At 41.0% G+C, this 24,631-nt stretch overlaps 1 protein-coding gene across 4 annotated transcripts in view; it reads right to left on the reverse strand.

The window, feature by feature from the left end:
* The window catches only part of ubr3 (ubiquitin protein ligase E3 component n-recognin 3), a 92,064-nt gene that overhangs the window by 27,224 nt on the left and 40,209 nt on the right, over window positions 1-24,631 (reverse strand). For 2 of the 4 annotated variants that reach the window (XM_079617569.1, XM_079617568.1), the window contains 5 exons: window positions 15,952-16,101; window positions 14,944-15,077; window positions 13,514-13,624; window positions 11,127-11,327; window positions 10,729-10,865 (listed from right to left, as the gene is read on the reverse strand). In XM_079617569.1, the coding sequence (XP_079473695.1) occupies window positions 10,729-10,865; window positions 11,127-11,327; window positions 13,514-13,624; window positions 14,944-15,077; window positions 15,952-16,101 (733 nt within the window). Of the gene's footprint in view, window positions 1-10,728; window positions 10,866-11,090; window positions 11,328-13,513; window positions 13,625-14,943; window positions 15,078-15,951; window positions 16,102-24,631 lie in introns of all 4 variants that reach the window. The other 2 variants (XM_079617567.1, XM_079617566.1) reach the window with 1 other exon arrangement.

Here is a 24,631-nt window from a genome sequence, read left to right on the forward strand (position 1 = left end):
GTTCTGACATTTGTGCAAAGTTTCAAGAGTTTTTGAGCACGTTAAGGCCCCCAAAAGTGCCCAAAAGGTAGTAAAATAATAATAATAATAATAAATATAGCTGCAAGCAGCGATTACGGGCCCAAGCCGGTGGCACCGCCACCCCGGTGCCTTTAGTGGCACTAAAGGCAACGAGGTGGCGGTGCCACCGGCTTGGGCCCTCCATCGCTGCTTGCAGCTATATTTATTTATATATATATAATATATATACAGACAGACAGACAGACAGACAGACAGACACACGCACACACACACACAGAATGGCAGGGGGAACTCTGTCGGAGAGAGACAAAACCACATTCAAACCAAAATATCTGACTTCCTGTTGGTCGGAGCTAATGACTGTAAATGAGAAAGTTGTCCGGCTCTGTGCACAAAATACAGACCGAGTTTTGTGACTGTAGGTAAAAATAACCCCCCCACTTTAGTCAAAAGCATCTTGAAAGTAACACACTTCCTGCTGCCAGTTGGTGGCGCTATAACTTTGACTCACATTAGTTACATCCATGTGATCGGCCTCTTACAAAAAACACACTACTGAAGTTTCATCAAGATCAGTTAATGTATGAAGACGTTATAACACATCGTGTTTCTCTTTTCTCGCCATAAATTCGTTTCCTCGCCACGGCCAAACCGTTCGAGATATCAAAAATCCGTCCGCAATTTAGCATCCTCCATGTCTTGACTTCATGTTGACTGAGTTTGGTGGCGATCGAAAGAATTTTTTAGGATGAGTATATAAAATTCCGGGGGGATTCATTTTTTAAACAACCCATAATAGCCGACTTCCTGTTGGACTGGCGTAAAACTTAGAGCACGAAAGTTGTTCGGCCCGATTAAATCTATATGTGTACCGAGTTTCATATTATTACATGCAAACGTGTTTGATATATGGACCAAGTTTTCGGACCACGTTCAAGGGGGCGCTGTTGAGCTCCCCTGCCACGCCCGGGTACCAGCTTCAGGCCGGCCCTGACGGCCGCAGGTTCTGACCTGTGTGCAAAGTTTCAAGAGTTTTCGAGCACGTTAAGGGCCCCAAAAGTGCCCGAGAAGTCCCACACAGCAGAGAAAGGGTTAAAATAAAGCCCCCCTCCTCTCTCACACACACAGACACTGAGAGAGACTGGCAAAATTCCCATCAAATCACATTCAAACCAAAATATCTGACTTCCTGTTGGTCGGAGCTAATGACTGTAAATTAGAAAGTTGTCCGGCTCGGGGAGATAAATATAAATACCGATTTTTGTTACTGTAGGTAAAACGAATACCCCATTTTTGACTAAAGGTGGCGCTACTGAGCCCCTTACCACGCCCGTTTCTGAAACTTTGCACAAGTGTACTAGGCAATAAATGTAAAGTGTCTGTCGAGTTTCATGCAATTTCAAGTATGCTAAGAGTCTCAAAAACTTTAAAAAAGAATATTAAAGTTTGATGCGTTGCCATGGCAACAGTATTTAAGATATCAATAATCCTTTCACAGGTCTACATCTGTCGTGTGTTTACATTATACAGATGAAGTTTGAAGCAAATCGGTAAAAATAAGAGGGTGATTTCAAAGCATTTTGAAAGTGACACACTTCCTGCTGCCAGTTGGTGGCGCTATAACTTTGACTCACAATAGTCACATCCATGTGATCGGCCTCTTACAACGAACACACTGCTGAAGTTTCATCAAGATCAATTAATGTATGAGGATGTTATAACACACTTCCTGTTTCCAATATTCGCCATAAATTTGTTTCCTCGCCACGGCCAAACCGTTCGAGATATCAAAAATCCCCTCGCAATTTAGCATCCTCCATGTCTTGGCTTCATGCTGACCGAGTTTCGTGGTCATCCGATGAATTCTCTAGGAGAAGTGTTTCAAATGCCAGAACATGCGTTTCCATACAACCCATAATAGCCGACTTCCTGTTGGACTGGCGTAAAACTTAGAGCACGAAAGTTGTTCGGCCCGATGAGATCTATATGTGTACCGAGTTTCATATTATTACATGCAAGCGTGTTTGATATATGGACATGTTTTTGAATCCCATTCCAGGGGGCGCTGGCGAGCCCCCCTGCCACGCCCGGGTACCAGCTTCAGTCGGGCTCTGATGGCCGCGAGTTCTGACATTTGTGCAAAGTTTCAAGAGTTTTTGAGCACGTTAAGGCCCCCAAAAGTGCCCAAAAGGTAGTAAAATAATAATAAATATATATATATATATATATATATATATATATATATATATATATATAAATATAGCTGCAAGCAGCGATGGAGGGCCCAAGCCGGTGGCACCGCCACCCTGGTGCCTTTAGTTACACTAAAGGCACCGGGGTGGCGGTGCCCCCGGCTTGGGCCCTCCATCGCTGCTTGCAGCTATATTTATATATATATATATATATATATATATATATATATATATATATATATATATATATATATATAAAAGCCGCCACCCCGTTGCCTTTCGGGTTCCTGTGCACGACGGGCAATAACGTAACCCGCTTTGACTGTCGAGAGGGCAATATAGCCCTATGTATCACTCGATTTTATTTAACCAAATGTTTTTTAACAAAATATGTTATTTATCTGATTCATCCAACCCTATACTGCACTCTTTTACTAATACTATATTATATTTCATCGTTTTCATGTCTTGCCCTCAAACATATCTGTTTAATCTGCTTATTTTTAAGTTACACATAATACATTGATTGAAAAAGAAACTCAAACTTTTTGTTAATGGTAATATTATTTGATACAGAAATAAATAAGTGAGACTGTGGGAGTGAGGGGAGGGTAATGACAGCCAAAGGGAGACAGAGACAGATAACTTTTGAAACTAAAAAAATGACATCCTAACTTTGATAATGTTTAAATATACATAAAAATGCAACATATAATTAATTGAAATTAGTGTACTTTAAAACACTTGTTTAAAATAAAAAAAACATTTATACATTTATACATAGTATAAAACACTAGATGGCACAATTGTTCATAGTCTTTCTGCTCCCCTCCCCACACACACAGACAGGGGGGCTGTCTGTGTGTGTGCCCTCCCTCCCCTCCCCACACAGACACACACACACACACACACATAATGGCAGGGGGAACTCTGTCAGAGAGAGGCAGAGAGAGACAAAACCACATTCAAACCAAAATATCTGACTTCCTGTTGGTCGGAGCTAATGACTGTAAATTAGAAAGTTGTCCGGCTCGATGTGCACAATATACATACCAAGTTTTGTGACTGTAGGTAAAACTAACCCCCCCACTTTTGTCAAAAGTAACACACTTCCTGCTGCCAGTTGGTGGCGCTATAACTTTGACTCACATTAGTTACATCCATGTGATCGGCCTCTTACAGCGAACACACTGCTGAAGTTTCATCAAGATCAATTAATGTATGAAGACGTTATAACACATCGTGTTTCTCTTTTCTCGCCATAATTTTGTTTCCTCGCCACGGCCAAACCGTTCGAGATATCAAAAATCTGTGCGCAATTTAGAAACCTCAATGTCTTGACTTCATGCTGACCGAGTTTGGTTGCGATTGGATGAATTTTCTAGAAAGAGTGTTTCAAATTCCAGGGGCATGCGTTTTCATACCACCCACAATAGCCAACTTCCTGTTGGACTGGCGTAAAACTTAGAGCACAAAAGTTGTTCGGCCCGATGAGATCTAAATGTGTACCGAGTTTCATATTATTACATGCAAGCGTGTTTGATATATGGACAAGTGTTCGAATCCCATTCCAGGGGGCGCTGTCGAGCCCCCCTGCCACGCCCGGGTACCAGCTTCAGCCCGGCCCTGATGGCCGCGGGTTCTGACCTGTGTGCAAAATTTCAAGAGTTTTCGAGCACGTTAAGGGCCCCAAAAGTGCCCGAGATTTTGCACACAGCAGAGAAAGGGTTAAACTAAACTAGCCCCCCTCCTCACACACACACACAGACGCAGAGGGGCAGAGGGAAAATGCTCCTAAAATTCTAACCAAAATATCTGACTTCCTGTTGGTCGGCTAATACAGCTAATGACTGTAAATTAGAAAGTTGTCCGGCTCGGGGAGATAAATATAGATACCGATTTTGGTTACTGTAGGTAAAACTAAATACCCCATTTTTGACTAAAGGTGGCGCTACTGAGCCCCTTACCACGCCTGTTTCTGAAACTTCGCACATGTCTATTAGACAATAAATGTGATATGCATGTTGAGTTTCATGCAATTTGAAGTATGTTAAGAGCCTCAAATGCATCCAAAAAGAATATAAAAGTTTAAAGCGTTGCCATGGCGACAGTATTAAAGATATCAATAATTCTTTCACAGGTCTACATCTGCCGTGTGTTTACATTATACACATAAAGTTTGAAGCAAATCGGGTAAAAATAAGAGGGTGAATTCAAAGCATTTTGAAAGTGACACACTTCCTGCTGCCAGTTGGTGGCGCTATAACTTTGACTCACAATAGTCACACCCATGTGATCGGCCTCTTACAGCGAACACACTGCTGAAGTTTCATCAAGATCAGTTAATGTATGAGGATGTTATAACACACTTCCTGTTTCCAATATTCGCCATAAATTCGTTTCCTCGCCACGGCCAAACCGTTCGAGATATCAAAAATCCCCTGGCAATTTTTCATCCTCCATGTCTTGACTTCATGCACACCGAGTTTCGTGGTGATTGGTTGAATCGTCTAGGAGGAGTATTTTAAATTCCATTGCATGTGTTTTTTAAACTACGCCAAATAGCCGACTTCCTGTTGGGCTGGGGTAAAAAGTCAGAGCACGAAGGATATATGAACCGATGAGATCTATAAGTGTACCGAGTTTCATATTATTCCACGCAAGCGTGTTTGATTTATGGACCAAGTTTTCGGACCGCGTTCCAGAGGGCGCTGTCGAGCCCTCCTGCCACGCCCGGGTACCAGCTTCAGTCCGGCGCTAATGGCCGCAGGTTCTGACCTGTGTGCAAAGTTTCAAGAGTTTTCGAGCACGTTAAGGGCCCCAAAAGTGCCCGAGAAGTCCCACACAGCAGAGAAAGGGTTAAAATAAAGACCCCCTCCTCTCTCACACACACAGACACTGAGAGAGACTGGCAAAATTCCCATCAAATCACATTCAAACCAAAATATCTGACTTCCTGTTGGTCGGAGCTAATGACTGTAAATTAGAAAGTTGTCCGGCTCGGGGAGATAAATATAAATACCGATTTTTGTTACTGTAGGTAAAACTAATACCCCATTTTTGACTAAAGGTGGCGCTACTGAGCCCCTCCACCGCGCCCGTTTCTGAAACTTCACACATGCCTAGTACCTAATAAATCTGATATGCATGTTGAGTTTCATGCAATTTGAAGCATGTTAAGAGCCTCAAATGCACCCAAAAAGAATATTAAAGTTTGATGCGTTGCCATGGCAACAGTATTTAAGATATCAATAATCCTTTCACAGGTCTACATCTGCCGTGTGTTTACATTATACAGATGAAGTTTGAAGCAAATCGGGTAAAAATAAGAGGGTGATTTCAAAGCATTTTGAAAGTGACACACTTCCTGCTGCCAGTTGGTGGCGCTATAACTTTGACTCACAATAGTCACATCCATGTGATCGGCCTCTTACAACAAACACACTGCTGAAGTTTCATCAAGATCAGTTAATGTATGAGGATGTTATAACACACTTCCTGTTTCCAATATTCGCCATAAATTCGTTTCCTCGCCACGGCCAAACCGTTCGAGATATCAAAAATCCCCTCGCAATTTAGCATCCTCCATGTCTTGACTTCATGCACACCGAGTTTCGTGGTCATCCGATGAATTCTCTAGGACAAGTGTTTCAAATGCCAGAACATGCGTTTCCATCCAGCCCATAATAACCGACTTCCTGTTGGACTGGCGTAAAACTTAAAGCACGAAAGTTGTTCGGCCCGATGAGATCTATATGTGTACCGAGTTTCATATTATTACATGCAAGCGTGTTTGAGATATGGACATGTTTTTGAATCCCATTCCAGGGGGCGCTGGCGAGCCCCCCTGCCACGCCCGGGTCCCAGCTTCAGTCGGGCCCTGATGGCCGCAGGTTCTGACATTTGTGCAAAGTTTCAAGAGTTTTTGAGCACGTTAAGGCCCCCAAAAGTGCCCAAAAGGTAGTAAAATAATAATAATAATAATAAATATAGCTGCAAGCAGCGATTACGGGCCCAAGCCGGTGGCACCGCCACCCCGGTGCCTTTAGTTGCACTAAAGGCACCGAGGTGGCGGTGCCACCGGCTTGGGCCCTCCATCGCTGCTTGCAGCTATATTTATATATATATATATATATATATATATATATATATATAAACCGCCACCCCGGTGCCTTTAGGGTTCCTGTGCACGACGGGCAATAACGTAACTCCGCTTTGACTGTCGAGAAGAAGTCTGCTTTAGAGCTTGCATCAGTGTGGGTTCTGCAAAAGTGCGCATCGAGGGCACATATCAACCACAAAGTATGCGTGAGCACCCTTCTGAAACCTAAAATGAAAAATAAGACACCCTACAGTCTCATGGACTTAACGGCCACATGAAATCAGCAGCCATTGTAAGTACACAACACCGAAAATTCCTATGAAGTGTGGTATATATATTCATTGAAATTACTGTACTTTAAAACACTTGTTTAAAAGAAAAAACACATGTATACATAGTATAAAACACTAGATGGCACAATATACCTAGTTTTAATAGTCTTTCTGCCCCCCTCCCCACACACACAGAGACAGGGGGGGCTGTCTGTGTGTGTGCCCTCCCTCCCCTCCCCACACAGACACACACAGGGGGGCTGTCTATGTGTGTGTGTGTGCCCTCCCTCCCCTCCCCACACAGACACACACACACACACACACACACACACACACACACACACACACACACACACACACACACACACACAGAATGGCTGGGGGAACTCTGTCAGAGAGAGGCAGAGAGAGACAAAACCACATTCAAACCAAAATATCTGACTTCCTGTTGGTCGGAGCTAATGACTGTAAATCAGAAAGTTGTCCGGCTCGATGTGCACAATATACATACCAAGTTTTGTGACTGTAGGTAAAACTAACCCCCCCACTTTTGTCAAAAGTAACACTTCCTGCTGCCAGTTGGTGGCGCTATAACTTTGACTCACATTAGTTACATCCATGTGATCGCTCTCTTACAACAAACACGCTACTGAAGTTTCATCAAGATCAATTAATGTATGAAGACGTTATAACACATCGTGTTTCTCTTTTCTCGCCATAATTTCGTTTCCTCACCACGGCCAAACTGTTCGAGATATCAAAAATCCGTCAGCAATTTAGTATCCTCAATGTCTTGACGTCATGCTGACCGAGTTTGGTTGCGATTGGATGAATTTTCTAGAAAGAGTGTTTCAAATTCCAGGGGCATGCGTTTTCATACCACCCACAATAGCCGACTTCCTGTTGGGCTGGCGTAAAACCGATGAGATCTAAATGTGTACCTAGTTTCATATTATTACATGCAAGCGTGTTTGATATATACGGACAAGTGTTTGAATCCCATTCCAGGGGGCGCTGTCGAGCCCCCCTGCCACGCCCGGGTACCAGCTTCAGCCGCGGGTTCTGACCTGTGTGCAAAATTTCAAGAGTTTTCGAGCACGTTAAGGGCCCCAAAAGTTAGGGATGCATCGATCCGATATTCAGTATCGGTATCGGCTCCGATATTGCCATTTTTGCCAGATCGGGTATCGGTCAGACGAGGCCGATCCAAATCCGATATTGTGCGTATACTATTCTGTGCTATTGTTAAGCCCCACAAAAGGCACAAAAACATTATAAAGCACCATAAAGTTGTCGTGCACTATATTATAAGTGTTCGGAAGCCATTATATAGTATAATGTGAGATAGAAATTAATATTTAAGTCATTAAATTCAAGATCACGTTCACTTTTCCCTCCGCTGCGGCTGTCAGTCATTCTCCATTCAGCATCAAGCAGTGCGTCACGTTCGGTTACGAGTCAACACGATGAAAAACTCTCTCCAAGATGATTCAAAGTTACTATAATTATACTTGATCTGTAGATAAAGGGCTATGGTTTTGCATTAAACAACTTTATCTTGCTGGACTTTATTGCTGTACCTTAATCATGTTAACGTTACTTTCTACCGGGTGTCTCTCACAACACTGGAGTAGAGTCAGAGCATTATAATTGTTCTTCACGCGCAGAGTAACTGACATTTAAAACTGTTTAAAGAAAATGCTCTGTTTAAAGAAACTATTGCATAGATGGATAGATACTGTATAATACACTACGCATCAATATGCCTTTCCTTTGTGATTTGAACTTTTCAATGCGGAATCGACGCGCTGCGCGCTGTGACTCGTGTTGCTTCATGCGCATCATTCTGCGCTCGCGATGCGCATAAGCGCTGTGTGCCGCACTGTACTGGAGCCTTTCATATCATAATACAGCGACGCAATGAACGATTATTTCTAGTTCTGTCCTATCTATCATATGTTGCTGCCTCATTAAACCGCTGTGCTATAAATTTAAAACATGTCTCAATTTTATAGTAGGCCTAGGCTATATATAAAATAATTAATCTTTTTGATTTTTGTTATCTTGTTTTTCATGAATGTATTTTACAACAATACAAAGAGCAATGTGTAACGTTTTACCAAATTTAGTGTTACACTTATTGTCTCATATTTGTTTTTGGCTAAATTTTACTGCTGAATTATCCACTAATCTAGTTTATAATAGCATTTTTGTCACAGATTATGATCATATTTTTTTTTATTTGTTGTTTTTCTTTATAATGAAGTTGTCTGTATTAAGTAGATTGTGTTTAACACAAAATAGTGACTATCAGTTCAACACACAGAGTTATAGAAATTCTACTTGATTAAAAATAAAAAACTGTGCTGGTATCGGATTGGTATCGGTATCGGTCGATACTCAGAATGTTTGGTATCGGATCGGATCGATTCTGAAAAAATGGTATCGTTGCATCCCTAAAGTGCCCGAGATTTTGCACACAGCAGAGACAGGGTTAAACTAAGCTAGCCCCCCTCCTCACACACACACACATACACAGATCCCCCCTCCCCTCCCCACCCCACACAGACAGACACACACACACAGAATGCCAGAGAGACAGAGAGAGACACAATTCACATTGAAACCACAATATCTGACTTTCTGTTGGTCGGAGCTAATGACTGTAAATTAGAAAGTTGTTTGGCTTGATACGATCAATACACACGCTGAGTTTTGTAACTGTAGGTAAAACTATAACTAAGTTATAACACACTTTATGCATCCTTTTTTAATCATAAATTCGTTTCCTCGCCACGGCCAAACCGTTCGAGATATCAAAAATCCGTCCGCAATTTAGCATCCTCCATGTCTTGACTTCATGCACAACGAGTTTCGTGGTCATCGGATGAATTCTCTGGGAGAAGTGTTTCAAATGCCAGAACATGCGTTTCCATACAGCCCATAATAGCCGACTTCCTGTTGGACTGGCGTAAAACTTAGAGCACGAAAGTTGTTCGGCCCGATGAGATCTATATGTGTACCGAGTTTCATATTATTACATGCAAGCGTGTTTGAGATATGGACATGTTTTTGAATCCCATTCCAGGGGGCGCTGCCGAGCCCCCCTGCCACGCCCGGGTCCCAGCTTCAGCGCGGCTCTAATGGCCGCGGGTTCTGACATTTGTGCAAAGTTTCAAGAGTTTTTGAGCACGATAAGGCCCCCAAAAGTGCCCAAAAGGTAGTAAAATAATAATAATAATAAAGAAGAAGAAGAAGAAGAAGAAGAATAATAAATAATAATCCTAAGAAAAACAATAGGGCCTTCGCCTTTTCAAGGCTTGGGCCCTAATAATAATAAATAATAATCCGAAGAAAAACAATAGGGCCTTCGCCTTTTCAAGGCTTGGGCCCTAATAATAAAGAAGAAGAAGAATAAATAATAATCCGGAGGAAAACAATAGGGCCTTCGCCTTTTCAAGGCTTGGGCCCTAATAAAGAAGAAGAAGAAGAATAATAATCCTTAGAAAAACAATAGGGCCTTCGCCTTTTCAAGGCTTGGGCCCTAATGAGAGAGTAGACAATAGAACAAATTAAATAAGGGGGGGGGGGGGACACGGCAAATGAAATAGGGGGGGTGGGGGGGGGGCAAATGAACCAAAGCACAAGCTAACAAAAGAATGAACAAGAGAACAAACAAACGGAAGAACAAGCTAACTAAACATTGAACAATACAAACAAACAAAAGAAACTAAGAAAGAATGAATGGATCACGGGAAAGAAAGTACAAACATACCAAACAAATACCGGTAATATATAAAAGGAGGTAAAAATCTGTCAATTCCATGTTTTCCCCTATTTCGACACTGCTGAAGATAACAAACATTATACTCTTCCTCCAGGAAACACTGATCATATTGAAGAACAAATCACAACTAAAATGATGCCATTTCCACAATCATTGTTTTAAAAACAAATTTTACCAATAATATAAACACTGTCATGGCATCAGAACATCTATAATGCAAGACACACACACTTTATGGTGAACTGAACTTCCCTCTAATGCCAAACATAATGAGAACACTGAAGCTTAGATTAAAAAACACTGACCCATAACAAAAGTGGAAAAGCTGTGTCTTAAATAGATGCTCTTTCTCACCTGGCCACGGAGTACATGAACAGGAAGTCGTTGTCAGGTGACCCTGGGTTCTTCCCATAATCCATGTATTTTTTCTGTGTGGTGTTTTTAATGTCCTTTATAACGGATTCCATCTCTTTACTCAGGTTGGACTCCGTCTGTGAGGAAGGAAACAACACACCAGATTTGTGAAGGCGTGAGTTTAATGACCGGACACTGGCTGGAGATTTTGTGTTATGAGATGATAAACCCCAACAGTATTTGGTGGGGCATGAAAGATCACAAGGAGGTGAATGGCACACCAGTCCTTACTCTGAATCAGGATGGAGGGATGAGATGAACAGAACAGAAAAGAGGGGAGGGGAGAACGCTCTAATAAATACCAGTATGGGATCTCTCTGCTTTACGCTGGCGCTTACTGGGAAAATGCCCAGCTGCTCCTGAAGGTCCTCCACTTCCTTCACCAGTGTGGACAGGCTCTTGGTACTGGGAGTGTGCCAGGCGCCCGTCTCCATCCCACGCCCAGGGCGACAGGGCAAAACACTGTTGGCGAACTGACGACACAGTGGACAGGTGAACTCACCCTTATCCACGGAGAACCCCTGGAGAACCTGATCATTCTGAGGAATAAACAAATACAGTTAGGTTTAAAGCAGACTACTTTATAAAAAAAGAACAGACATGACACTTATAGTATCACATATATCCTCTTATAGAGACTATTGACTATTAGCGTAAAAGTCTGGTCCACATTGTAGCTTAAAGGGGTGGTAAAATACCCTTTTCACAAGATGTAAAGTAAATCTCTGATGTCCCCAGAGTGTGTGTGTGAAGTTTTAGCTGAAAAAACCCCACAGATATGATTATATAGCATGTTAAAGTCACTTTTTGAGGGTTTGCAAAAACGCACAGTTTTGTGTCTGGCCCTTTAAATGCAAATGAGCTGCTGCAGAGGGCGGGGTTTCAAGAGCTCGTGTGTGTTTGCAGCTGCGATTACCTCACGCAGACACACACTAACATGACAGAAACTGTTCTGCCTTTAATGTTAAAACGGAGTCAGACAAAGATGGAGAGACTCAAGAAGAAGTGACATGTAGAAGCAACAGGACGTCTCTGAATGGATAGTTGATGAATTTATGTTGCTGATGTGGAGTTAACTATCTTCAATTAGCATATTCTGTCATGATAATCTATAAATCGCTCGTATAGGAACTGTTGTGAGATGCACACAGAGTGACTTTTTATTGCATGTGGAAAGATGCTAAAGTTTGAGCTGACTAACAAATGTGCTCGACTACAACAACTCTTCCTCTTCTCAACATGGACTGTGTTCCCGGGGGCGGGGCTTATGTACAGTTTAGGGTTGCTGATGTCACTACCCCGGAAGGAATGTCGTGTAGTCGCTACCAGCCGTGTGTTGTAGTCCTTTTCTTTAAAAGCAAATATCTTCCTTTGCTTTGAACTGAGCGTTGTAACTTTGCAGATGTTGTTTATGATCAAACAGCAACATTACACACTAACTACAGTTAGAAAAGTGAAATCATACTCAACCACCCCTTTAAGATGTGTTCACACTTGTAGTTCGATTCACTTAATTCGGACCAAAAAAACAAAAACAAAAAAAGTCGGACCGAGGACAAGTTAGGACCAAAAAAAAGTCCTGGAGCACTTAGCGTTCACATTGGCATTTCGATGCCGAACCTAAAGGCATTGGGATTTGTTCATAACCCGAATGGTCGGATTTCATTATGGTTCTGATGCCTGAACCCGAACTGTGATGGGCAACATCACGACTATGATGAGAAAAAACAGGTATGCTTGAGCACTCTGTCCTTTTCTTGTAACATCATGTCCCATTTTAGGTTTTTTTACATGTCTTTGGTCCGTGTTGCATTCATATTTCATTCAAACCGCACAAGTTCATTTGGAACCGGGGCGAGATCCATCTTTTCAGCATCTCGGTCCTCGTTTGGTGACACCAGGATTTGGATGGCAGCGTTCACACTTAGGGTGTATTTACGCCGGTTTTGTTTGGTTCGATTGAATCGAACTCAAGTTCGTATCCCCCCCTGGTGCGGATCATTTCGGCAGGTGTGAATACATCAATAGCACTCGGGTGCAGACCAAACAACCGTACCGAGACCCAGCTGAAGAGGTGGTCTCGGTCCGGTTCCAAACAAACTCTAGTACAGTTAGAATTTTTGTCCAATCAATGGATTTTTTCATAGACAGACCTCTAATGACAGATAATAGCTCAAACTAATAGCTCAAGATCTTGTCTAGAAAAAGACATTTTATATTTGTACATCATGGAAAGTATTGTTGAACGTACCAACTTGTGTATCAACAATATTTAACAAGTAAAACTAAATTAATTTTTAGCAGACAAGACAGTAGATAAACTGATAGTCTTTATGCATCACAGTCAATGAAGACCGTTCCTCCACTCTAGAGTCTGTGGTTCACAAGGCTCTGGTGCCATGGGACATTTTCATAAATGATGAATTGAGGTTTGGAATACAGCTGACAGAGTGTGTGAACGGTGAATACTGAATATGTCTCTGACAGGGGAGTCAAACGCCAGTCTCGACAGACACTAGATCAGAAGCCACTTTCTATTAGACAGCTGGATGAATGATTCCAGAATCATCTGTTGGGTTAAATCATTTAAGAGCTGTTCAGATGCTAGGTGGGCTGTGAGAGTGGGGTCACTGTGCACATATACTTCTCCTAACTGTAGTAAGACTTCCTCTATAACTGCTCCAAATGCACGATAAACGGCTTGATAAGTTACAGTGATTCTCACCCGTAAGGATTCCATGTAGGACTTGTGACAGTCTATATGAAGAGTGTGGCCGCACGTCTGCACATATACACCCCCGTCCCAGCCAACAGACACCGACTGCAGACAGGAACTCTGGCCAATTGAGAACATGGGAAAAAAGAGAAGCTTCAGAACATCAGTCATGACCATGTGGTCAGTCAGAGTGGCATGTTAACAACACATTCAGATTTGATGTATTAACTGAACACAAAGCTTTCACTTTCACTTGCAGTGGGGTTTTCCATACAGTGAAAGTCAATGGGATCCAAAAACACATTGAATTCCACTGACTTATAGTAATATGACACATGAGAAATTGATTTTACTACGTTCCACACTGTGCCTAACAAACCTGTACTGAGGTAACAACACTGTAATGTATTGGTCTCTTGTGGTATCCTGCATTATTAAAGCATGTGTGTAACCGTAATGAGGTTGTACATGTATGAAAGTATGTCGTGCAAAAGTGGTGGTGCATTTAAAATGCTTAAAGGAACACTCCGACTTTTTGGGACTTTAGCCTATTCAACTTATCCCCCAGAGTTAGATAAGTCCATACATACCTTTTTCATCTCCGTGCGTGCTAAAAGTCTGTTTGACGCACCCACCGCTAGCCTAGCTTAGCACAAAGACTGGATGTAAATGGTTGCAGCTAGCATACTAATCCAAATAAGTGACAAAATAACGCAAACATTTTCCTATTTACATGTTGTGATTTGTATAGTCACAGAGTGTACAAAAAACAAAGTCACATGAGACACAGACATATTTTAACTGTATAAATACTGGGAACTATATTATCTGAAGGCGAAGCACTGCTACTTGGGCGGAGTGATAACCGCAGCACCTGAGACGCGCTCTGAACGAACTCTCTGCTCCTCACCACGGCGCGTCTCAGGTGCTGCGGTTATCACTCCGCCCAAGTAGCAGTGCTTCGCCTTCAGATAATATAGTTCCCAGTATTTATACAGTTAAAATATGTCTGTGTCTCATGTGACTTTGTTTTTTGTACACTCTGTGACTATACAAATCACAACATGTAAATAGGAAAATGTTTGCGTTATTTTGTCACTTATTTGGATTAGTATGCTAGCTGCAACCATTTACATCCAGTCTTTGTGCTAAGCTAGCGGTGGGTGCGTCAAACAGACTTTTAGCACGCACGGAGATGAAAAAGGTATGTATGGACTTATCTAACTCTGGGGGATAAGTTGAATAGGTTAAAGTCCCAAAAAGTCGGAGTGTTCCTTTAAACATTTTAGCCTCTCGAAAAAATAAAAGAAGAAAATGGATAAATGCATGCGTATCCAGTCATATTGCACTTATATGCCTGAACAAAGATGTTTGAGATTGAGTTTTATATTGTTAGTGTGTTATAGCGAGGTTATTGTGTGTTTATATATGGCACATACATCTTTAAAGTAGCGTTGCATAAGGGACAGTCTAACATCATTGGTCGCTCCACATGTGTCCTCGGGGTAGATGTGTTCCTCATCTGTAGTTGGCAATCGCTTTGGCGTGTCACTACGACAACGGTGCCCCAACACTGAAATACACACACATACACACTCTTCAGAAATGCCAATCTATGTTAATTAGCTGCCATCACCACATTTATGGCACTCACCACGTCAAAGTCAAAACTGTAACGAATGACACGCTGATGCTTGCTGACCCTAAACCCAACCATACTGAATACTCAGCAATACAAATTAAAAACAGACCAAATCTAAAGCCGGTTAGTCCATAAAATCTCAAAGAACTTGATTTTCTGCAAATAATTTCTCTACAGATGTAGACATGACTGCTTTAAAGTTGCCATCTTGAACTTGAGGTGTTTCAAGAGTACTAAAGTCACATAACAGACAAATCAAAGACCAGTGATTATTCATAAAACACAATGTTAATTTTATCACCAGCTGAGGAGTCACAGAAGCAGTTAAAACACTGTTGTTAAAGCAAGTAGAGTAAAGAGGGTGAATTTAAACTCATGGGTGGTTTAATGCACAGTTAAAGAGCTCCAGTGATCTGGACCACAACCTGAACCTGCAGATGGAAAGCTGTAATGATACACACAGCCCTCGTGGTGATATAGAGACTTACGCAAATGAAAAAAGGCAGTGATGTTCAGTACATCATAATTTTTTTTTTGTATAGTGCTTTTCAGAATACATATAGTTTCAAAGCAGCTGAAACTATACATACATGGGTGTTGATCACTCACTTGACAGAAAATCTCCCTGTAGTCAAATCATTTTATCCCTTAAAACTCATCTTTGATCACCAAAAATACATTTATTTTTTATTACTAAAAGCCCTGATGTGATCGGTTTTAAAGCTGGCCTAAAATCCACTTATACTAGCCAATGTTGATATAGCCACATATACATTGCCGATGTGAATGTTGGAGTGTGTGATACCTGATGAAGCCTGCAGCAGCACCACCAGTCCTGTGGGTCTGTCTTCAGTGGACGGGCCGCTCTGACCACAGATCACACAGTCATACAGAACTTCAGACTCCAAAGGTTCTGTCGAGCCCACGTCCATCACTGCATCTGCTTCAGGAGACTCTATTGAACACACAATCAAACAAAACAAGTCAGATAACCTAAAAGTGGTTTCTTTCCACAACCTAGTGAGCTGCCTACATATATAGCATTTTAAAGATGCGGTGTGTATTTTTTCTTTTTTCTACTATACTAAAGCATAAATATATCATACTATGTTTGCAGAGATTTAGGAAACATGCTAAGTTAAAATACGTGTTTCTCCGAAAAACAATTCTACAGCCAGTTATTCTACTTTGAAATGTGCGTCTCGTGTCGGTATGTCTGTTCTTGTTTTGGTCTGTGTGATGCCGCCCACTGCCAATTTACCCAATAGCATTTTGACTCCCTGGGAAAACAGCTTATTGCAGCCATGAAAGACAGAAAATTAATTGTGTCAGAAATGGCAGATTCTACAAGACCAAAAAAGCATTGGCATTCATCTAATAAGCCCTATAACCAGAGGCACATTAAAACGTGAATAAATATAGTGTAAGGCTCGTCGCATAATAATTTCTGCCATTCAAGACAGAATTCATTCATTCAACATTCTTTTATTTCTTAGGGAAGCATCACATGTATCTCTCACAGAGAAGGCAATCCCAGAGTGCACTGTGAAAAATACCAGCCCACAATATTGTATTCAAGATTCCTGATGAGTTAAGAGAAATGTTGATTATAAATGTTGATTATAAATCATTTTAATAAATAAGTATTGAAAAACAAATCCGTAATACGGCTCAATGGGTTTCAGAGAAGAGATAAAGAACATCAATTTAGATAAAGCATCAGGGATACTTTGCATAGGTGGCCCATACATTCAGTTTAAGTTGTGTAGACATTGATTGTTCGCCGGAAACTTTCGAAAGACTGATAAAGTTTGAAGCTCCTAGCAAAAAAGTAGCAAAAAGTATCATGAGATTCTTTAGATACGTCCATGATAAGGTCATTAATTACTGATTCATCATCCCACCACAGTACTCTATTGTAAGGGTTTGGCGTTTTCATTTTGCATTAAAAAAAGAGAGAAGCCAAGCATAAAAGTCAGAGAAAAAGGGGGTGAAATCCAATAACTGAACATGAATTATGAGCTCAGTAGATTGGCAAAACTTAATTAGTTATATAATGTGGATCTGAATTACTTTTTTGCACTCTCCTGGTTAAATTAGCAAACAGCTAATGGAGGTTCAGGCGGTCATGCATTAAAAGCAGCAACAACAGAGCTAATGTTGTGTGAACCACGCTGTATTTGTACAGCATGTGGAAGCTGAAATTTATATTCTGGGTGTGTGAAGCGATGAGGAGGCTCAAGGAATGGTTTGAAATCTGGCTTAAAATGGCTTAAAGGGGTGGTATAATGCCCTTTACACAAGATGTAAAATAAGTCTCTGATGTCCCCAGAGTGTATATGTGAAGTTTTAGCTCAAAATACCCCACAGATATTTTTATATAGCATGTTCAAATTGTCACTTTTTGAGGATGAGCAAAAAAGCACAGTTTTTGTGACTCCCTTTAAATGCAAAAGAGCTGCTGCTCCCGGTACAGGGGGACGCACACAACACTCACGCAACAAACAAACAGGACAATTTCATGCACTGAATTGTCAGCAGTGTTCAGTTCAAACCAGAGTCGGACAATAATGCCTACAGAGCCAGAGATGCTGTATGGAGATAGAACAGGTGAATAGTTTAGTTTAATTACGGTTATTACTTATGTTGGCACCTTGATTTGATCCACTATACAAGCCTGCTGTAGCGGACCACGTCCGAATGATGGCCAAAACTTTACTGACGAGTTTAATGAAGATTATTGTACATCACACAAAAGATGAGGTGTCAGTTTACACTCCAGAAAATCACCGTAAGAGCTGAATAAACACCGTATAAGAAATGTGCATTCAAATCTTATCCATAAACTCTCTCTCTCTCTCTCCCTTTCATTATCATCAACATACACAGAGAACTGCACAAAAACACTCGTTACAACTAACAGTAAACCAATATATACAAACTTTATGCCTTTTCAGGGGGTGCTAAATAAACTGGTAGGCTTTATATCCGTAAAACAACTCTGTTCAACTGTAATAAAATGAGCACTCTCCCTTTCTTTTCTGCCGTGATCAGTAACGTTAGGCCTATCACTCCGGAGACTGTAAGCTGGATCACAAACGTATTTGTTCTGAATCTGATCCATCCTTGAGTGACAACTTTTTAGCAAAACCTGTTTTGTTTTGCCCCTCATTCACAAAGCAGTCTGGTGTAAAATGATTCGCGCAGACAAACAAATTTAGGTATATGGTGGCATATTCCCTTCAAAAATAAAATGTCAGGTGATGTCAGGAGAAATCGAAGACTGTAATGTTCACTTTAAAGGAGAACTCCGGTCAATTTTAACATTGAGCTCAATTTTTAGTAAATTTGGAGTGCTGTCAATACAGAGAACAACGACAAAAATCGGTGTTGCCTACACCGTGTTATCCTCTTTTTAAAATTTGCACCCTATTGACTTGAATGGGGCAAGTTTTAAACCTGCTTTTATCCTCTTAACATCTTTGATGTGTCATTACAAGTGCCCAGCCATGTTGAGTGATTCCTTCAGAGTGAACACGAGTGAATCTGACTGCAGTAGATGTGAAAGATATTCATAAAAATGATGTTAATTCAGCCAGCGCAAATACCTGTATTTAGTTCCTGTTTTCGGTGGAAGTCCAAAGTAGTCGATTGTCGAGTTCACGCGCGTGATCATAGTAACTAAACCTATGCGCGTGAACTCGACAATCGACTACTTTGGACTTCGACCGAAAACAGGAACTAAATACAGGTATTTGCGCTGGCTGATATAACATCATTTTTATTCATATCTTTCACATCTACTGCAGTCAGATTCACTCGTGTTCACTCTGAAGGAATCACTCAACATGGCTGGGCACTTGTAATGACACATCAAGGATGATAAGACTAAGAACTGGTTAAGTTTAAAACTTGCCCCATTCAAGTCAATAGGGTGTAAATTTTAAAAATAGGATAACACGGTGTAGGCAACACCGATTTTTGTCGTTGTTCTCTGTATTGACAGCACTCCAAATTTACAAAAAATTGAGCTCAATGTTAAAATTGACCGGAGTTCTCCTTTAACATCCAACAACAAAACACCCGAGTTGCTTACGAGACATTCTTGTCTACAGGCTCCGGTGTCGAAACAATGGCGGACCAAGTTAGCTCACTCAGGGCAGGTCTACGCTCAAACTGCAGTGTTAGTCAACCGCCGTGGGAGCGGCTTGTGCAAAAGTACGTCACTTTGCCCTGAATCTGTGAACGGTGTGTTCTGAGACAGTGATTAGGATTTATGGGGATTTTAAAAAAAGCACTTGGTGGATTTTTATCATTATAGGATGGTTGTGTACACACTGCCAACACATATATTTGTGCTCAAACATCATGTAAACGAGAATTTTGCATAATAGGTGCCCTTTAAATGAATGATTCAATGATAAATAAAACATTTTAATAGTCACTTGTCGCCACCTACTGGTGTAATGTAATAGATAAAATCTTTCTTTGAAGCGTTGTTACATGCAAAGGCGATTTACTCTACTGTATGTTGATTGCTACCGTAAATATCAGCGTTTATATCCAAACTATAAACTTTTATCCTAGTACTTCTGTGATAATCTGAATTATTGTATAATTTGTGAAGCTGCTTCATACCTATACATGCCAACTGCTTTCTCTGGGTCAGCGGCAGCGTGAACGCAGATTTGAATGCGAATAGAAAAAACAGAACCGCTGTCCTTTAGGAATAAGATCACAGGGTATTTGAATCGAGATCGCAATCTTTTAATGATTAATCGTGCAGCTCTACCACAAGTCAAGCACCTTCCACTCTGCAGTATACTATATGTGGATTCTCAGTCAACACTTATTTAATGCATTTAGTTACTTATTATGAAGAGTAATGCAACATATTTGACATCACTTTAAAAGTAGCGTGCCCAGTCATAAACACTGCTGACTCCCCTACTTTTAAAGTCTGCTATTCCATTAATTACCTTTTCTAAATCATTCCTAAACATTAAAGAACGAGCAAATAGAGGCTTTGTAAATGTCAGTGTGTGTTTGGATTGATTTATAGCTTAAGGTGCACTGACAGTGACAGGAAGTCTATGGGGAAATGAACCGTTTGTGTTAGAAAGTTAATGTGACAGTGTTTGCCTGAGGCAGCCTGCCAGGTACTGCTGCCCTCCACACACCCGTCCTAAATAAACACTATAATACGAGATACTACAACAACTAGTCGTCACATGTGGACAATTCATGACCTTTGTACACGCCACAAAGGTCAAAACATCAAATTTCATGATGGTGAAACTAGTTTTTGTTGAATATATTCAAATTCATTCATCCAGTAGACCTCGTTCATCAGAAAAACACACAAGCATACACAAACTCAAGGGTTAATGCAGACAGCACATCAGTCAAGCTCGGATTATACAGTAAACAAGATTAATGAACCTGACCACCAGTTCACAAACAAATCAAGTATTTATCACAAAGCAATTATGCAGCTAATACAACTTAATTAACCCAAGAGACGTTCCCATAGCAATAAAAGCAATGTGTGAACTTTGAGAGATTTATGACACAGCATTATTATCCTATGCACTATTAAACAAACCCAAAATTGCCAAGAATTAAAAGTAGGGTAGGCAATTCGTTTTATAAGCATTTTTTGTTATATTGGTTGAAACTCATATATCTGCTGTGGAAGTCTCAGGACCAAAACATTTTTGTCCAATCATTGCATTCGGTCCGAATGTTGACCTGCCTGTCTACATATGTATGCCCATACCTCCGTGCACCCTCGTCACCAGCGCGTTTCGTAAGGCTATGCAGAGTTGTAGACACAGAGTCACCGAGAGCCACAAACAAACAGCAGACACCTTTTTCAGTTCCTCCTGACCCACAACAACCAGCGTATGCTGCGTTCACGCCATGTCGTAAACATAATAATGAGATGGCAACCCGTGATGTTCTACCTGTAGCGGTTCACGTCCTCAGACTCATGAGTTTTTAAGTCAACACGGTCAACGCTGAAATTAATCTGCAGCAGTCAGGTGGTACAACTAGAGCTCTGCAAGTTGTTTACGTTCATTGTTATTTGCTTTGAGACAAGAGGTGATTCATGTGTTTTGAAGGAGGCGTGGCTTTGGAGACGCTCTGAAGGGAGGGTGGGATCTTATGCTTTCAAAGCTAACTTGCTATTGCTAGCCTCTCTGAAATTGCCTACCCTACCTTTAAAATGGCAGAACTAACGGTTAGGAACCCTTAGGAACATTTTCCTGGTTGCATTCGCACCGCCAGCAGGAACTCTGAAGTGACGTAAGCCGCGCTTATTGTTATGACCTTTATTTTGACGGCGCTGAGAACGCCAGAGCCTGAGCTCACACTGCTCGCATTCTCCGTGTTCATTAGTTTACGATCTGTCGTTATTGATACGTTATTAGATAGAACTGTTATACGTAGAAAGTAAGACAGCATATGAAAAGGTATTAGCGTATGCCGTGTGGTTGATATCCAGTGTTGCTAGCTGAGCAGAAATACATAATCATGTTTGGCTTGGTCCCCTCAAAGTTACATTGGATTTTCTCCTTAGCGTAAAGGTTAAGAGGTCTACCTATCATTGTTTTCCATGTCCGTAGAGTATATTTCTGGAGGAAATATATAGGCTATAATATGTGTTTCACTGCTTTTTTAAATTTTTTTAAATGGAGGGTGCTGTTGTTTCGCATGCGTTCGGCCAATCATCGTAAACTAACATCACGGCTAGTTCCTATAGTGCTGGTTTAGACCCTACTCTGAAGCAGGAGCTAAATTAGTTCATCCAAAAGGAGTTCCTAGAACTAAAATCGTTCCTAGTTCCTGCAGTGCGAACTCGCCAAAATCCGGGTACTTCCGCCAATAGTTCTAGGAACTATGAAAAGGTTCCTCTGGTGCAAAAGCTCATATCAGCCATGGCAATTATTCAACCACTAATTGTTTCAATAACGAGGCATTTTGATGAATCACACATTTCCTTTCATTTATTCAGTGTGATTCAAATAGCTGCACAGAAATGGTAATGTTTTACAATGGTCTGTGTTCCTGTCTAAGTGGCGAAGATAAGCTTCAAAATTGACCAGACTATATGCCAACAGCGAGTCTGGATTTGAGAGACTAGCTCTATTATTGGCACTCAAGTTGTCTTTATTACCTCGATTTGATTTTTGATCAGGCATTGACTAAAAACTCACGTCCCTCTGTAAACACCTTCCTCATTTTCACTGTCCCATCACTGTCTCTTGCAGTAAGACATTCAGTACTACTCTGAGATCCATTACCATATGCACAGATGCTCGAAATGCTGGCCCAATTTATCTCATTATAACTCCAGTGCAAATATCCATGTTCAAAGTGACCTTTGATTAAAATCTGGAAAACAAATGGAGCCTGTACAGCAGAGCTCAAGAGAATGTTTTATTCTGACAATCCCAGACACACATCTATAATACAGACACCGCTCAATGTCAGCGGGGACATCAGCCATGGGCGTCTGAAGCTAATATTTCAACCGTCATTTTAGCATTTGCTGGTGACAAATGGTGAACAACAAAGACAAATACTGTTTCTCTAAACAGATCAGATATGATCTTTATTCAAATAACACAGCTAGTGATGCACTGATATTTCAGCAACCAAAAACATTTGGATGACAGTAATTTTTTGGTTTTGGCATAAACAGTTTGGAGGGCCGAAATCCTTACAGTGACATTTAATTAGCACTTCTCCGATGGCCCGTTCTGACGGTATTTGTCTCTTTTTTAAACGTAGATAAGCTACAACAGCAGGGTTTGATGATAAAGACTGCCCGATGGCCCAGGCCAGCGTGAAAGATGCGTGGGACATCTGACAGAATTGTCACTAGCCCAATCATTTGCATGTTTTTACAATGACTTGCAATCATTAGCAAGTCTTGCTAATTTAAACATTTGAGCAATTTTAAACCATTCAAGCCCAAGACAAGAAATAATTATTGCGCTTGAACTGTCAAAATGCTATATTGACGAGTATGCTCGCAAACAAAGTCAGTATAGACTTAAGTGAATGTAAACAGTTGAGAAAGAAAATGTAGGTGTAACAGTATGTTGGATCTGTGCATTCGCTCTTAAAGTGACAGCAGCCTAATATACCCGTTGCCATCTGTGTCATTCATTCGCATTTAATGAAAAATCCTTAGCCCTGAACAGGTAAACATAATAAAATACAGATTTTTTCATTTTTAATCAATCTTCATTTTTATGAACCAATATCGATTCTTTTGTGCAGAGCTGTACTATAGCTGATTCGAAAATTTGTTTCATAATCCAGAAAGAGATTCTTTCTAATCTCTAAACCATCCCATGTACAGTACATAGGCGGTCATGTGTAGGATATGATGTTGACTGTACTGAGATATTACGGTTTATATTTAAACTTCATCACTCATGTTTTAAACACAGTGTCACTGCGTATTCCCTCTTGATCTCAGTAACCAGCACACAGCAGAACTGCCCTGAAGCCCAACAATACGGCCCCTGAGAATCCCCCCCCCACCCACACACACACACGCGCTTCTACTAAAAGGGCCTGAGGGAGTGTGTATGGCAGAACTGAGGCAATTTGAGTCACCTTCCTTCAGAGAGTAAAATTACAGCCAACAGCTTCAGCATTCAAGGATTTCTGCAAGTTTACTATGTCCTCTAAACTCCACGTCTGTGTTTGTATTTGCTAGCAATAGAGTTTAAAATGTAACTGACTAAACCGTTAAAATACTACACTGGAAAGGTCATTATTAAAACCAGAATTTAACAAACACGTCTAAATTGAGATTTGCTTATCACTTTCATTCCTCATAGATGAAGCTACAATAATATGTTAAAATACCTAGAGTATCATATAAATACCATAATGAACTGATGAACCAAATCATTATGACCACTCACAGTTGAAGCGAAAAATGTCCCATCAAGGTGTCATGTCAAGGTCTGGGTTGATTATATGGCAAGCGAACAATCTGTTCTCGAAGTCAACCTGAGAGATTTTGACAAGGGCCAAATCGGTATGGCTAGACGAACGGGTCAGAGCATCTCTGAAAGGGCAAGGCTTATGTGTTGCTCCCGGTCAGCAGTGGTGAGGACAGTGGTCTGAAGAGGGAAAAACCACACACCAGCGACAGGGTGTTGGGCGTCTAAGACTCATCAATGCCGTAGGGCAACAGAGGCCATCCTGTCTGGTCTGAACAGAATGAAGGTCAACTGTGGCATAAGTCACAGAACATTTTAATGATGGTTATGGGAGGAATGCGTCATAACGCATAGCACTCTGCTGCGTATGGGGCTACGGAGCCAGTCAGAGCCCACGAAGACCCCTGTCCACTCTCGAAAGCACATACAATAGGCACATAAGTGTCGGATCTGGACCTTGGAGAAGTGGAAGAAGGTAGCTTGGTTCTAGCAGTCCCATTTTCTTTTGCATCATGT

Source organism: Phoxinus phoxinus (assembly GCF_949152265.1).
Source record: "Phoxinus phoxinus genome assembly, chromosome: 7".
Lineage (NCBI taxonomy): Eukaryota > Metazoa > Chordata > Actinopteri > Cypriniformes > Leuciscidae > Phoxinus > Phoxinus phoxinus.